The sequence below is a fragment of the Citrus clementina genome, unplaced genomic scaffold (assembly GCF_000493195.1).
Source record: "Citrus clementina cultivar Clemenules unplaced genomic scaffold, Citrus_clementina_v1.0 scaffold_8, whole genome shotgun sequence".
Taxonomy (NCBI): domain Eukaryota; kingdom Viridiplantae; phylum Streptophyta; class Magnoliopsida; order Sapindales; family Rutaceae; genus Citrus; species Citrus x clementina.
The window spans coordinates 16,831,167-16,845,941 of NW_006262022.1; the positions used below are offsets into that span (position 1 = coordinate 16,831,167).

A 14,775-nucleotide genomic window follows, 5' to 3' on the forward strand; every position below is an offset into this window, starting at 1 on the left:
GGATTAATATTTTGTCCTTTTGACAGTAAGTGCTTCTCGACTTCTTTAAATGATCTGAACTGCTTGTTTGTCCCCGGCTCATAGTAGAACTGCACATTCATTTGAAACACACTCAACAATCAGGCTCACCACATGCTTTCGAAATAAATTTCTGTAACTATACATTTGAGCTATTAATTGAAAAATACTCAGTTCATAATAATTAATTAAAATTAATAAACATGTCCCACAGAGTTATAAACAACATGCAATTTCAGCATACTGCAGCTCTCTAATTTGAAAGTTAACTTTCAAAGCTATGAAAACCTAGATAAGAAGAAATTGAGTGTTGGAGAAACCTGGTCAATTTTTCCTTTGTAATTAGCGTGGGTTCTTTGCCTCTGCTCGAACATCCACCCTTCAGGCAATCCAATTCTTCTGCCGTCTATCAGTGGACCTCTAGGGCCTTTTCCCCTTCTCGGCTTTTGATCAAGAGCAGGCACCATCCTCAAAGGCACAGCGTCAATGATCTGAAGCTCATTGGGTGGAATCAAAGTGTTAGTTTCTTCGGCTTTTGTCTTCTGCAAAATGCAACAAAAAAAGAAAAAAGAGAAACGCAAACAAATATACAATTAAAGAGAAAATTGACTTATCATGGTGGTGATAAAAGTGAAGAAATAAAATCTTTCAAGTCGTTTGATTTAGTGGGTGCATGTACGACCTGGGGGAATAGAGAGAGTGAAATACATTTTTTGATGGCAAGTACATGTAACTAGCAGTCCTTGAGTGCTACGTATTGTGTAAATAAAATAAAATAAATTATACCTAGGACGTTGTATAAGTTTAAAACATGCAATGAATTTTAACGCAAAAAAAAAAAAATAGAAGTTTACTTGTGGCCCAAATAAACCTGTCTCTTCTAGAATAATCTATGCATACATGTTAAAATATAAACTCGTGGGCAATAACCCTATCATTAATTTGAAAGTGACACAAGAATATTGTTGATAAAGAATGTTGTAGTGGTTGGTGGTATTGGACATCTTTCAACTCCAAAAGCTTGCTCACGAGATAAGGTTTTTCATCACACTTATAAAGTCACTATCAACCCCTTCCACAACCAACGTGGGATAACCCCAAAAATCTCCTCCTCACACAAAGGGCTTGGATCAAAAGCATAGACACCTATTCTCTCAATTAGATTATATAGATTGAGATGTTAGTGAGCCTGGACTTTAATATTAGTGTTTGGTAGTCTCAAGCCTCTTTCAACCTCAAAAGTTAGGCCAAGGGGTGAGGCTTTCCCTCACACTTATAAAGTCACTACTGACCCCTTCCACAACCGATATAGGATAACCAGAACAAGTAGCAATTATAGTTTATCTAATTAGAACAAATAGAACTTTTGAAGGAAAAAAGAATTAATAAAAATACTCTCTTATAATGAAAACCATAAACAAATAGGGATATACTAAATACACATTTATTTTTATCTTTCTAGTTGTATAAGATTGATGCAATTTTTTTTTCCTACAAAAACAATAGTAACAGTTAAATCTCATAGATATCTTATGTTTCACTGGTATTAAATAACTCTTAGATTGTCTAATTCACATAAAAATCAATAGTAAAGCCACATTTAAGTAATGCACCTCTATAGAAATATTAATTTCACATTTACGTTCCCAATCATATTGGCTCTCATAATTAATAATTTCTTTTTGCAGCAATAAACAATTAATATATAACTTAATAATGTAAATTATGAATATCTTATGTTTCACTGGTATTAAATAACTCTTAGATTGTCTAATTCACATAAAAATCAATAGTAAAGCCACATTTAAGTAATGCACCTCTATAGAAATATTAATTTCACATTTACGTTCCCAATCATATTGGCTATCATAATTAATAATTTCTTTTTGCAGCAATAAACAATTAATATATACTTAATAATGTAAATTATGAATCAACATGAACAAACGATAAATTGTCTCCTACCATACATAACATTCTAAAATTTTTTACTAACTTGCCCAAGCATAGGTAATCTCGATGTCATATGATAGGTAATGATTGACACATAATGACATTCAGTCTTACACTAACGATAAATAGTAAACAACACTGTAATATGATCTCGATATATATAAATTTGTTTTTATAACAATCATATTAAGTAGGTTGAAACTAAAATTTTTAACTGACTTATTTCTATTAGTAATTTCATAGTTTATGTAATCTACCCAAACATTTAATATTAGACGCGAAACCCATTTTATTCTTCCCTTTTGGTTCTGACAACTCATGTATGTATGTATGTATGTATGTATGTATGTATGTACTTATGTATGTATGTATGTTTTAATTTATTTATCTTTCTTTTCTTTTTCAAGAAAAAAAAACGCGCGAAATCACATTTACGCTGTATACCCCCCTCTGACCTAAAAGAAAACTTGGGAACTTGGGATCCATAAATTAGTTTGCTAATGAAAAACAATTAATCAAATTTATGCATTTCCTGCATTTTTTTTCTCTTAGAGGTACCAGATAGGTCAGTATCAATCATTGACTATAACCAAAAAAAAAAAAAAAAAACCTAGAAATAGTTATAGAGATAGCGATAACGTACCGCATCTTGCACTCCATCCGTTGCTACACGCGATGGAAGATGCTGCAATTCATAATTATCCTTTAATTAGTGTTCAATGATGGAAGCTAAAGAAGTCTACAATATATGCAGGGTAGATTAAGAGATTACTTAATAACCTGAAATTGAATTGAATAGAGAGTGGAATTTGGATAGACATATAATGTTCAGTAAGTTCAAAAAGGAAGCAATCAGGATGTATCTTGAATAAGAATTTTTTCTTATCGAGCAAATTGTCGATTTATTTGATTTTTTTTTTGAATGAATTTGTCCATTTCTCTCACATCATGTGTCTTGTAAAATGTAATGATTATAAAAAATGACTGTAATTTATTTAACTTAACTCGTGAATGAAAGAATCATACTGCGGAACCAATATGAATAATAATCAGATAAAGCTCACATGAACGAGAGAATCATGTACCTTAATTTTTTCTTCATCAATTGTTGTTCCGTTAGGGTTAATTCACAAATTTTTTAAAGCAGTAAAATTGTTAAATTAAAAAAATGTTAATTAAGCAAAATTTACATCAGATCTGAGCCTCGAGTCATCTAATTTGTTGATGATCTTATTAGAGAATCAAGAAAATGGCATATAGCAAGGCTAGGAGCTGAATTAATTACCCCATCGGTCATTTCCTGAGAAGCACATGTCGGTACTGATGATGAGGCCTTCATGTCTGCACTTTGCTAACCAATTAACCCTAGAAATTGAGAAAGAGAGGTAGATAGAGAGAGGAAACAGATCTAGTGAGTATCAAATAAATTGGTTTATTATTGTGTCCTTTTTATTGCATGCAAAAGTTGGCAATGTTTGCACATTTGGTAAGTAAAGGTGGAGGAGATTAAGGGTAAATTTGCTAAAGCAACGGCTACTCTCATCATTGGGGTCCAAATTAAGTTTATCTAGATATTATGCTATAATTTTATCTAGGCAGGCCTCTTTTGTTTTTTTCCTACTGTTTTGAAATAGTGTAGATTAAGTAGTTATTTTACTAATTTAATGTAAATGTTACATTTTGGTCCTTTAACTTTACTCTTTTTTTTTGTTTGCCACGTTGTTTGTAGATTCTATATTATGAAGCGTATCAAATAGATATAATTCTGCCATTAAGACGAACTTTTTTAGTTTTTTTGCAAGAGAGAAATTTGCACGAGCGTTGAAAGAAATTGCAATGTATTTCTCATTTGAAACTATTTTTCTGGAATAAATTCCATATCTTATTTTACTCAAGTCACAATAGTAAATGGTTTGCTTTATATATAGCGCATATGAGCTTCCATTATTTGATGTTTGGTCCCCGTATCTGTAAGGATTTGCAGTATCTAATTGCTTGGATATTTAATTAATTAAATAGTTTCTTTCTTTTTTAAAGCAGAAATTCCATATCTCTTGTGTGTTTTGTTATCAATAAAATTTTTTATCAACTTCTCCGATGCATTGAATTGGAAAAAATCTAAACTATAGAAATTGTTGTTATCACACATCATGATTTATTTGTGTTCATGATGAACACTTTGCATATATACACATAACTTTGTTTAAATTAAAAAAAAAATCCACTTTATTTGTTATTATGATCTTGATTCTATGGGTTATTGATCTCCATAAGAGTTTTAGACCAAGTCTGCTGTGTGTCATTTGAAACCTTCTCTTGTCCAATAAAGGCTGACCAGTTGTCGGTCCGAGCATCAGCAAGAACCCATGTAACTTCTTCAGGCCGGTTTTTAAAGTCAAATTTAATACCTTTAGCTTTAGCACCAATCTTCCTCCCCCTCTTTGGCTGTTGGCTACTTGATTGAGGGTCAGGGTTAGAGCTCCCAGCAGCATCCTGCGTGTATATGTATACTCAAGGATGTTACATCGAATATAAGAAAATTGAAAACAACAATTTAAATACAAGCCAAAGATGAGATGTGATTTTGAAAGCTCCCTCACATTGGTAAGGCCAACTACTGGTGGTGTCTCAAGCTTCTGCCGGTCATTTTCTTGCAATGCGTTAGGAGTAATTGGATTAATATTTTGTCCTTTTGACAGTAAGTGCTTCTCGACTTCTTTAAATGATCTGAACTGCTTGTTTGTCCCCGGCTCATAGTAGAACTGCACATTCATTTGAAACACAGTCAGCAATCAGGCGCACCACATGCTTTTGAAATAAATTTCTGTAACTATACATTTGAGCTATTAATTGAAAAATACTCAGTACAGAATAATTAATTAAAATTAATAAACATGTCCCACAGAGTTATAAACAACAGGCAATTTCAGCATACAGCTCTCTAATTTGAAAGTTAACTTTCAAAGCTATGAAAACCTAGATAAGAAGAAATTGAGTGTTGGGGCAACCTGGTCAATTTTTCCTTTGTAATTAGCGTGGGTTCTTTGCCTCTGCTCGAACATCCATCCTTCAGGCAATCCAATTCTTCTGCCGTCTATCAGTGGACCTCTAGGGCCTTTTCCCCTTCTCGGCTTTTGATCAAGAGCAGGCACCATCCTCAAAGGCACAGCGTCAATGATCTGAAGCTCATTGGGCGGAATCAAAGTGTTAGTTTCTTCGGCTTTCGTCATCTGCAAAATGCAACAAAAAAAGAAAAAAGAGAATACCAAATAAATATACAATTACAGAGAAAATTGACTTATCATGGTGGTGATAAAAGTGAAGAAATAAAATCTTTCTTGTCGTTTGATTTGGTGGGTGCATGTACGATCTGGGGGAATAGAGAGAGTGAAATACATTTTTTGATGGCAAGTACATTTAACTAGCAGTCCTTGAGTGCTACGTATTGTGTAAATAAAATAAAATAAATTATACCTAGGACGTTGTATAAGTTTAAAACATGCAATGAATTTTAACGCAAAAAAAAAAAAAGTTTACGTAAGGCTGAAATAAACCTACCTCTTATAAATTAATCTATGCATACATGTTAAAATAGAAACTCGGCCGCACTAACCCTATCATTAATTTGAAAGGGACACAAGAATATCGTTGATAAAGAATGCTGGAGCGTTAGATAGTATTGGACCTCTCTCAACTCCAAAAGCTAACTTAAGAGGTAAGGTTTACCCTCACACTTATAAAGTCACTATCAGCCCCTTCCCCAACCATTGTGGGATAACCCCAATAATCTCCTCCTCACACACAGGGCTTGGATCAAAAGCATAGATACATATTCTCTCAATTAGACTATTAGGTTGAGATGTTGGTGAACCTGAGCTTTAATATTAGTGTTTGGTAGTCCTATGCCTCTTTCAACCCCAAAAGCTAGCTCAAGGGGTGAGGCTTTCCCTCACACTTATAAAGTCACTACCGGCCCCTTCCACAACCGATATGGGATAATTGAAACAAGTAGCAATTATAGTTTATCTAATTAGAATAAAAAGGACTTTTGAAGGAAAATGAATTAATAAGAAGATTCTCTTGTAATGAAAACCATAAAAAATAGGGATATACTAAATACACATTTATTTTTATCTTTCCAATTGTATAAGATTGATGTAAATTTGTTTTTCCTACAAAAATAATAGTAACAGTTAAATCTCATAGATATCTTATTTTTCACTGGTATTAAATAACTCTTAGATTGTCTAATTCACATAAAAATCAATAGTAAATCCACATTTAAGTAATGCACCTCTAAAGAAATATTAATTTCACATTTACGTTCCCAATCATATTAGCTATCATAATTAATATTTTCTTTTTGCAGGAATAAAAAATTAATATATAACTAAATAATGTAAATTACGAATCAACGTGAACAAAAGATAAACTGTCTCCTACCATACATAACATTCTAAATTTTTTTACTAACTTGCCCAAGCATAGGTAATCTCGATGTCATATGATAGGTAATAATGATTGACACATAATGACATTCAATATTACACTAATGATAAATAGTAAACAACATTGTAATATGATCTCGATATATATAAATTTTTTTTTAATAACAATCATATTAAGTAGTTTGAAACTAAAGTTTTTAACTGACTTATTTCTATTAGTAATTTCATAGTTTATGTAATCTACATGAACATTTAATATTAGGCGCGAAACCCATTTTATTCTTCCCTTTTTGTTTTGACAACTCATGTATGTATGTATGTATCATGTTTTTCTTTCTTTTCTTTTTCAAGAAAAAAAAAACGCGCGAAATCACATTTACGCTCTATACCCCCCTCTGACCTAAAAGAAAACTTGAGATCCATAAATTAGTTTGCTAATGAAAAACAATTAATCAAATTTATGCATTTCCTGCATTTTTTTCTCTTACAGGTAGCATATAGCTCAGTATCAAGCATTGACTACAACAACAAAAAAAAAAAACCTAGAAATAGTTATAGAGATAGCGATAACATACAGTATCTTGCACTCCATCCGTTGCTACACGCGATGGAAGAGGCTGCAATTCATAATTATCCTTTAATTAGTGTTCAATGATGGAAGCTAAAGAAGTCTACAATATATGAAGGGTAGATTAAGAGATTACTTAATAACCTGAAATTGAATTGAATAGAGAGTGGAATTTGGATAGACATATAATTTTCAGTAAGTTCAAAAAGGAAGCCATCAGGATGAATCTTGAATAAGAATTTTCTGTTATCGAGCAAATTGTCGATTTATTTGATTTGATTTTTTTTTTGAAGGAATTTGTCCATTGCTCTCACATCATATGTCTTGTAAAATGTCGTGACTCGAAAAAATGACTGTACTTTATTTAAATTAACTCGTGAATGAAAGAATCATACTGCGGAACTAATATGAATAATAATCAGATAAAGCTTACATGAACGAGAGAATCATGTACCTTAATTCTTTCTTCCTCAATTGTTGTTCTCTTTTGGTTAATTCACAAACTTTTAAAACTTAGTAAAATTATTAAATTAAAAAAATGTTAATTAAGCAAAATTCCATCAGATCTGCGCCTCGAGCCATCTAATTTGTTGATGATCTTATTAGAGAATCAAGAAAATGGCATAGAGCAAGGATAGGAGCGGAATTAATTACCCCATCGGTCATTTCTTGAGAAGGAAGTGTCGGCACTGATGATGAGGCCTTCATGTCTCTACTTTTCCAACCAATTAACCCTAGAAATTGAGAAAGAGAGGTAGATAGAGAGAGGAAACAGATCTAGTGAGTGTCAAATAAATTGGCTTATTATTGTGTCCTTTTTATTGCATGCAAAAGTTGGCAATGTTTGCACATTTGGTAAGTAAAGGTGGAGGAGATTCAGAGTAAATTTACTAAAGCAACGGCTACTCTCATCAGTGTGGTCTAAATTAAGTTAATCAAGATATTATGCTATAATTTTATCTAGGCAGGCCCCATTTTGTTTTTCCTCTTTATGTTTGAAATACTGTAGATTAAGTAGTCATTTTACTAATTATAGGAAAATGTTACATTTTGGTCCTTTAACTTTGCTCTTTTTTTTGTTTGCCATGTTGTTTGTAGATTCTCTATTATGAATCGTATCAAATGGATATAATTCTGCCACTAAGACGAACTTTTTTTTTCAAGAGATAAATTTGCATGAGGGTAGAAAGAAATTACAGCGTATTTCTCATTTGAAACTATTTTTCTGGAATAAATTCCATATCTTATTTTACCCAAGTCACAATAGTACATGGTTTGCCTTATATATAGCGCATATGAGCTTCCATTATTTGATGTTTGGTACCCATATCTCTATGGATTTGCAGTATCTAATTGCTTGGATAATTAAGTAATTAAACAGTTTCTTTCTTTTTTAAAGTAGAAATTCCATATGTCTTGTGTGTTTTTTTATCAATAAAAAATTTTATCAACTTTTCCGATGCATTGAATAGGAAAAAATCTAAACTATAGAAATTGTTGTTATCATGGGGTTTATCACACATCAGGATTTATTTGTGTTCATGATGAACACTTTGCATATATACACATAATTTCGTTTAAATTAAAAATAATGCACGTTTTTTGTTATTATGATCTTGATTCTCTGGGTTATTGATCTCCATAAGAGTTTTAGACCAAGTCTGCTGCGTGTCATTTGAAAACTTCTCTTGTCCAATAAAGGCTGACCAATTGTTGGTATAAGCATCGGCAAGAACCCATGTAACTTCTTCAGGCCGGTTTTTAAAGTCAAATTTAATACGTTTCGCTTTAGCACCGATCTTCCTCCTCTTTGGCTGTTGGTTGCTTGATTCAGGGTCAGGATTAGAGCTCCCAGCAGCATCCTGCATGTATATCAGTATAAGTATACACATAGATGTTGCATGAAATATACTAAAATTAAAAGCAACAATTTAAATACAAGCCGAAAGTAAGATTTGATTTTGAAAGCTCACTCACTTTGGTAAGGCCAGCTACCGGCGGTGTCTCAAGCTTCTTCCGGTCATTTTCTTGCAATGCGTTAGGAGTAATTCGATTAATATTTTGTCCTTTTGACTGTAAGTGCTTCTCGACTTCTTTAAATGATCTGAACTGCTTGTTTGTTCCCGGCTTATAGTAAAACTGCACATTCATTTGAAACACACTCGACGTTAGGCGCACCACATGCTTTTGAAATAAATTTCTGTAACTATACATTCGAGTTATTAATTGAAAAAACATACTCTGTACATAATAATAAAATAAAATTAATAAACATATCCCACAGAATTATAAGCAACGTGCAATTTCAGCATACAGCTCTCTAATTTGAAAGTTAACTTTTAAAGCTATGAAAACCTAGATAAGAAGAAATTGAGTGTTGGGGCCACCGGGTCAATTTTTCCTTTGTAATTAGCGTGGGTTCTTTGCCTCTGCTCGAATATTCACCCTTCAGGCAATCCAATTCTTCTTCCATCTATGAGTGGACTTCTATGCCCCTTCCCCTTCTAGGCTTTTGATCAAGAGCAGGCACCATCCTCAAAGGCAAAGCGTCAATGATCTGAAGGTCATTGGGTGGAATCAAAGTGTTAGTTTCTTCGGTTTTTGTCTTCTGCAAAATGCAAAAAAAAAAAAAAAAAAAAAAAAAAGAGAAACACAAACAAATATACAATTATAGAGAAAATTGACTGATCGTGGTGGTGATAAAAGTGAAGAAATGAAATCTTTTGTGTCGTTTGATTTAGTGGGTGCATGTACGACCTGGGGGAATAGAGAGAGTGAAATACTTTTTTTAATGGCAAATACATGTAACTAGCAGTTCTTGAGTGTTAGGTATGGTGTAAGAAAAACAAAATAAATTATACCTAGGGGGTTATATAAGTTCAAAACATGCAATGACTTTTAAGGCAAAAAGAAAAGAAAAAGGTTTATGTATGGCTGAAATAAACCTATCTCTTCTAGAATCATAATATAATTGTTGATGCGAGATTCCGGTTCTCCTCGTTCTACGATCAGGATCTCTGCTCGATCAACTTCGTCACTACCAGGAGGTCTCCTCGCCAGGCTTCTTCTCCGGAGGTCCCTGCGTACACAGATAAGTCAGAGTACGCCGGTTGTTTTCCCGGCGCAAACCCTCCGACGCTCAAGTCAGATATGAAGGTTCGGGAAAAGCTTGCCACAGGTCTTATGGCGTTTCTTGTGGTTTTCTCCCCTTTTTTCAAGAATGCCAACCCTTTTACCTTCGTTGGCTACCTTTTTATAGGCTTCCTCTGAATCTCAGTCTTCCGCTCTTTTCGAGACGGTATGGGACTTCAACTGCTGCGTTATGGGCAAAACATGGGATCTAGCGTGTTATGCCACGGTTCAGGGGAAAGCGTGGCTGCCACGGCTCTGTGAGACCTTGCGTGTTACGCCACGGTTCGGGGGAAAGTGTGGCTGTCATGGCTCTGTGAGATCTTGCGTGTTACGTCGCGGTTCTGGGGAAAGCGTGGCTGTTGTGCCTAGATTCTCGTGCTGGAGAGCACGTCTTGCCAACTGCCGTCGACCGGGTCTCCTCGCCTCTCGATCTCTAGCCGGAATGGCCTCATGCCTTTTATAGGAATTGGCCTCGCGGACGACAACATCGTGGACGAGCAGGATGTTTCTGATCCTGTTCCTCCACGCGCTAGGCTTTAACGGAACACATCGGTTCGCAGAACTCCGCCATCAGATGTCTGCTCGTCATTCCTGGTCCCTTCGACGCATTTGTCCCAAACAGTATCCCTCCCAAACACCGGTCCCCCAGTTTCTGGTGTTGGGTAATGTAGTGGACCAGCAGTAGAAACTCGATAGTACTCGCTCGCGTGGGTTTGGAAAAGGCTGCCAGGAGTCATGTCGCATTTAATTGCGGACGAGGTGACGTGGCAGAAATCCCCCCCCTCCATTTGAATTTCAAACCGACGGTTACGGGATTCTCGGAATATGCGTCATTAAATGCTGGCAGCCCAAGAGCTTGCTTCTCAGTAAGGAAACCCAAAATCTTCAAACACGAACTCGTCATTTCCTCCATTCTTGTCTCTCCGGCGAATGAACCTCGGCGCCAAAGCTGTCATCCCTGTCTCTCTCTGACCGAGTCCCTGCTTCAGGTATTTCTTCTATTTTTTTCGGTATTGGTTAGTTGTAGGTAATTTCCTTTCTCTCTGCTTTGCTTGAGGTTGTAGTTGGCGGTGGTGTCTTGGTTAGAACTTAGGATATGTCGAAGGGTAAGGAGAAGGTCGTTGAGGTTGGTGACGACGAACTAGGTTTTTTGCCTAGTCTGCCCGCTGATCTTGCTTTTGATCCCGGGATCCCCTTAGAGCCCATTAGGTCTAGTGTTGGTACTAGCGCTAGGAGGATGTCTCCCCAAACAACCTCCTCGAGCGACAGTAGCGATGAAGAAGGATCTTCTGGATCGGAGAACACCTTGAGTGAGGGTCAAGGGGATGATTCTGGTGAGGCGTCCCCATCAGGAGCATCACGACCAGAAGAACGGGGTACAGTAGGAGGTAGAGCCTTGTCGCGTGATTATGCCATTGATTACATGTCGTGTACGACCACGTTTGACGAGCTCAATGACCTCCGACTTAGGTATAGTATTCCTGGTGAGATACCTCTTAAGATCCCAGGAAAGAAGGATACACCTAGCCGGCCTCCCAGGGGATATGTTACCCTGTATCTGGAGAGCTTTAAGTATGGGCTGAGGTGTCCCTTGCAGCCTTACTTTACCCGGATACTTAACGGGCTAAATCTGGCTCCTGGTCAGCTGAACCCCAACGGGTGGAGAGTGCTTTCTGGTCTGTTCATATTGTGGGACAGATGTTGCCAAAGCGAGCCCACGGTTGATGAGGTGAAGCACCTGTACCAGCTGAAGAGCAGCCCTAAAGATGCCGGCTGGTACTACTTCCAATCTGGTACCAAGAGCAGGAAACCCATAACTGATCTTCCAACTGGTGGTGGTGGGACTTGGAAGAGGAAATTCTTTTTTGCTGGGGGTCCCTGGGGTCAAGTTGCACAAATAGACGGGAAGGATTGTCGCGTCCCACCCCGTTTCACGGTCCCAGGTTGCCTGCTCGCTTTAGATGTCTTGTATCCATAATTGTTCCTGCTGTATTGGTTTGTCTCTAACCAAGTGTCTGTTTGTGCTGTAGTTTCCTGGGGTGTTCACTTCCCGCTCCGACCTGGTCTGCTTAAACGGGTCGAGGCTGTATTGGCCAATTCCTGCTCGAGCCGAGAACTGCTGTCTACATACAACTTCCTCGAGTCTCGGTTGATACTTCCTGGCCATAAGATGGAGGACGCAGTGATTGGAGCTCTGACCAGGAAACGCTCTCGGCCTCCAACAACCGATAGGGACCAGGACAAAGATGCTCCCGCTGCGAAGCGAAAGAACATCGTGCAGCAGGTTCCTTCCTTGCAGGCTCTCCCTCCTGCCTCTGCTAAAGTCGGGGAATCCAGTAGAGCGGCCACTGATCCTGCTTCCTCTTCTCCACCTGTTGTGCCTCGGTCTCGCTTACCCGACAGCCGACCAGAACACTTGGTTCCCTATCTCAATGAGTTGTCTAAACTCGTGAGCAAGAAGGACCTGGAGGGCTTTGACGGTTGTACCCTGGGCGAGCTGGTGGGAGCCATGCAGTACAGTGCTTTCCATCTCAGCTGCATGGCCACCTACTATAAGGCCAAGGTTGGCCGTTACGACAGGAAGATGAAGGAGGACATTCAATCGGCGACGACCAGAGCTGACGTTGCCGAGAAAAAGGCGGGTGAGCTAAACGTTGAGAACCTCAAGCTGATAGAGCAAGAGTCCCTTGCTCAAGCAAAAGCCATTACCCTCGAGGAGGAGCTGACCAAGGTTAAGGAGGATCTCCAAGGGCAGAGGGCCATGTATGAGGCTCAGCTCGAATCTCTCCGCGATTCCCACCGAGCTCATGTAGAGAACTTGGAGAGGGAGGCCGACAACCAGTACGACCAGGGACTTCGGCATTCGTATCGTTGTATCATGGCCGTCCTCGGGAAGCAACACCCTGATCTGAAGATGGATGACCTTGCAGCTGGTGTTGCTCAACATATGGACGAGGAGGCGGCCAAGGAAGATGCCGAGGGGTTAGAGCCGATCGTGATTGAGGAGGGTAACTCTCCTCCTCGTGCAGTCCCTGCTGATGTTGGCGAGGCGAGCACCCCCCGGACGCAACTGGTGATACCCCTCCCGCACCCGAGGAGGTCCAGCCAACCGATGCTGCTCGGCTCACTGATCCACCATCTTTTTGATATATTTCTTCTTGTATTGTAATGAACAACGTTTATGAAATTTATCCCCTCTGTTAGCCATTAATAAAAATGTTGTTGATTACTATCTCGTGTCGTACTCATGAATTAATTTTCGTCTGAAACGCTGATCGCTTCTGTCTCGCCGTAAGACAGGCTTTGAGACTTGGTGAGGCCTTTGCGTGCCGTAAAAAACTTTCCGAATGCTTCGGAGTCTGCTCGCCTTCTCGCGAACGAACAGATCCTGGCATGCTGGGCTTTTGTCTGGCCCTAAGACAGGCTTTGAGACTTTGTCGAGCCTTCGCATGCCTTGGGAATCTTCTTCAAACGATTTGGATTCTGCTGCCTTCTCGTGGCCGAGCAGATCCTGGCATGCTTGGCTTCTGTCTCGCCATAAGACAGGCTCTGAGACTTGGCGAGCCTTTGCATGCCTTAGGATTTTCTTCAAACGATTTGGATTCTGCTGCCTTCTCGTGGCCGAGCAGATCCTGGCATGCTTGGCTTCTGTCTCGCCATAAGACAGGCTCTGAGACTTGGCGAGCCTTTGCATGCCTTAGGATTTTCTTCAAACGATTTGGATTCTGCTGCCTTCTCATGGCCGAGCAGATCCCGGCATGCTTGGCTTCTGTCTCGCCATAAGACAGGCTCTGAGACTTGGCGAGCCTTTGCATGCCTTAGGATTTTCTTCAAACGATTTGGATTCTGCTGCCTTCTCGTGGCCGAGCAGATCCTGGCATGCTTGGCTTCTGTCTCGCCATAAGACAGGCTCTGAGACTTGGCGAGCCTTTGCATGCCTTAGGATTTTCTTCAAACGATTTGGATTCTGCTGCCTTCTCGTGGCCGAGCAGATCCTGGCATGCTTGGCTTCTGTCTCGCCATAGGACAGGCTCTGAGACTTGGCGAGCCTTTGCATGCCTTAGGATTTTCTTCAAACGATTTGGATTCTGCTGCCTTCTCGTGGCCGAGCAGATCCTGGCATGCTTGGCTTCTGTCTCGCCATAAGACAGGCTCTGAGACTTGGCGAGCCTTTGCATGCCTCAGGATTTTCTTCAAACGATTTGGATTCTGCTGCCTTCTCGTGGCCGAGCAGATCCTGGCATGCTTGGCTTCTGTCTCGCCATAAGACAGGCTCTGAGACTTGGCGAGCCTTTGCATGCCTTAGGATTTTTTTTTTTTTTTTTTTCGATTTCAAGCGAAATAAATTCGTCGACGTTACATTAATGGCAGGATTTGACTTACATGAAATTGTTCGGACATAAAACATAAAAATAAAAGATAGACAGCATGAGCAGAAATTGCTTTAAAATGTGAGCAAGTCTTACTGGAAGTATTTTCGGAGGTGTGCTGCGTTCCATGGGCGTTTCACTTCGTGGCCGTCCGCGCGAACCAGCTTGTAAGCTCCGGGCCCCGCTATCTGCTTGACTCTATACGGCCCTTCCCAATTCGGTCCCAGCACTCCTTGAGTCGAATCTTTGGTGCTCTGATTCACTCTTCTCAGTACCCAGTCTCCGA

The 14,775-nt window shown here is 38.7% G+C and overlaps 1 protein-coding gene across 1 annotated transcript; it reads left to right on the plus strand.

The window, feature by feature from the left end:
- The first annotated feature begins 11,215 nt into the window (after nucleotides 1-11,215).
- LOC112096423 lies at nucleotides 11,216-13,370 on the plus strand. The gene is made up of 3 exons (XM_024179849.1): nucleotides 11,216-11,795; nucleotides 12,150-13,127; nucleotides 13,324-13,370. The coding sequence occupies exons 1-3, from the start codon at nucleotides 11,216-11,218 to the stop codon at nucleotides 13,368-13,370; spliced, it is 1,605 nt and encodes a 534-aa protein (XP_024035617.1).
- Nucleotides 13,371-14,775: the final 1,405 nt, after the last annotated feature.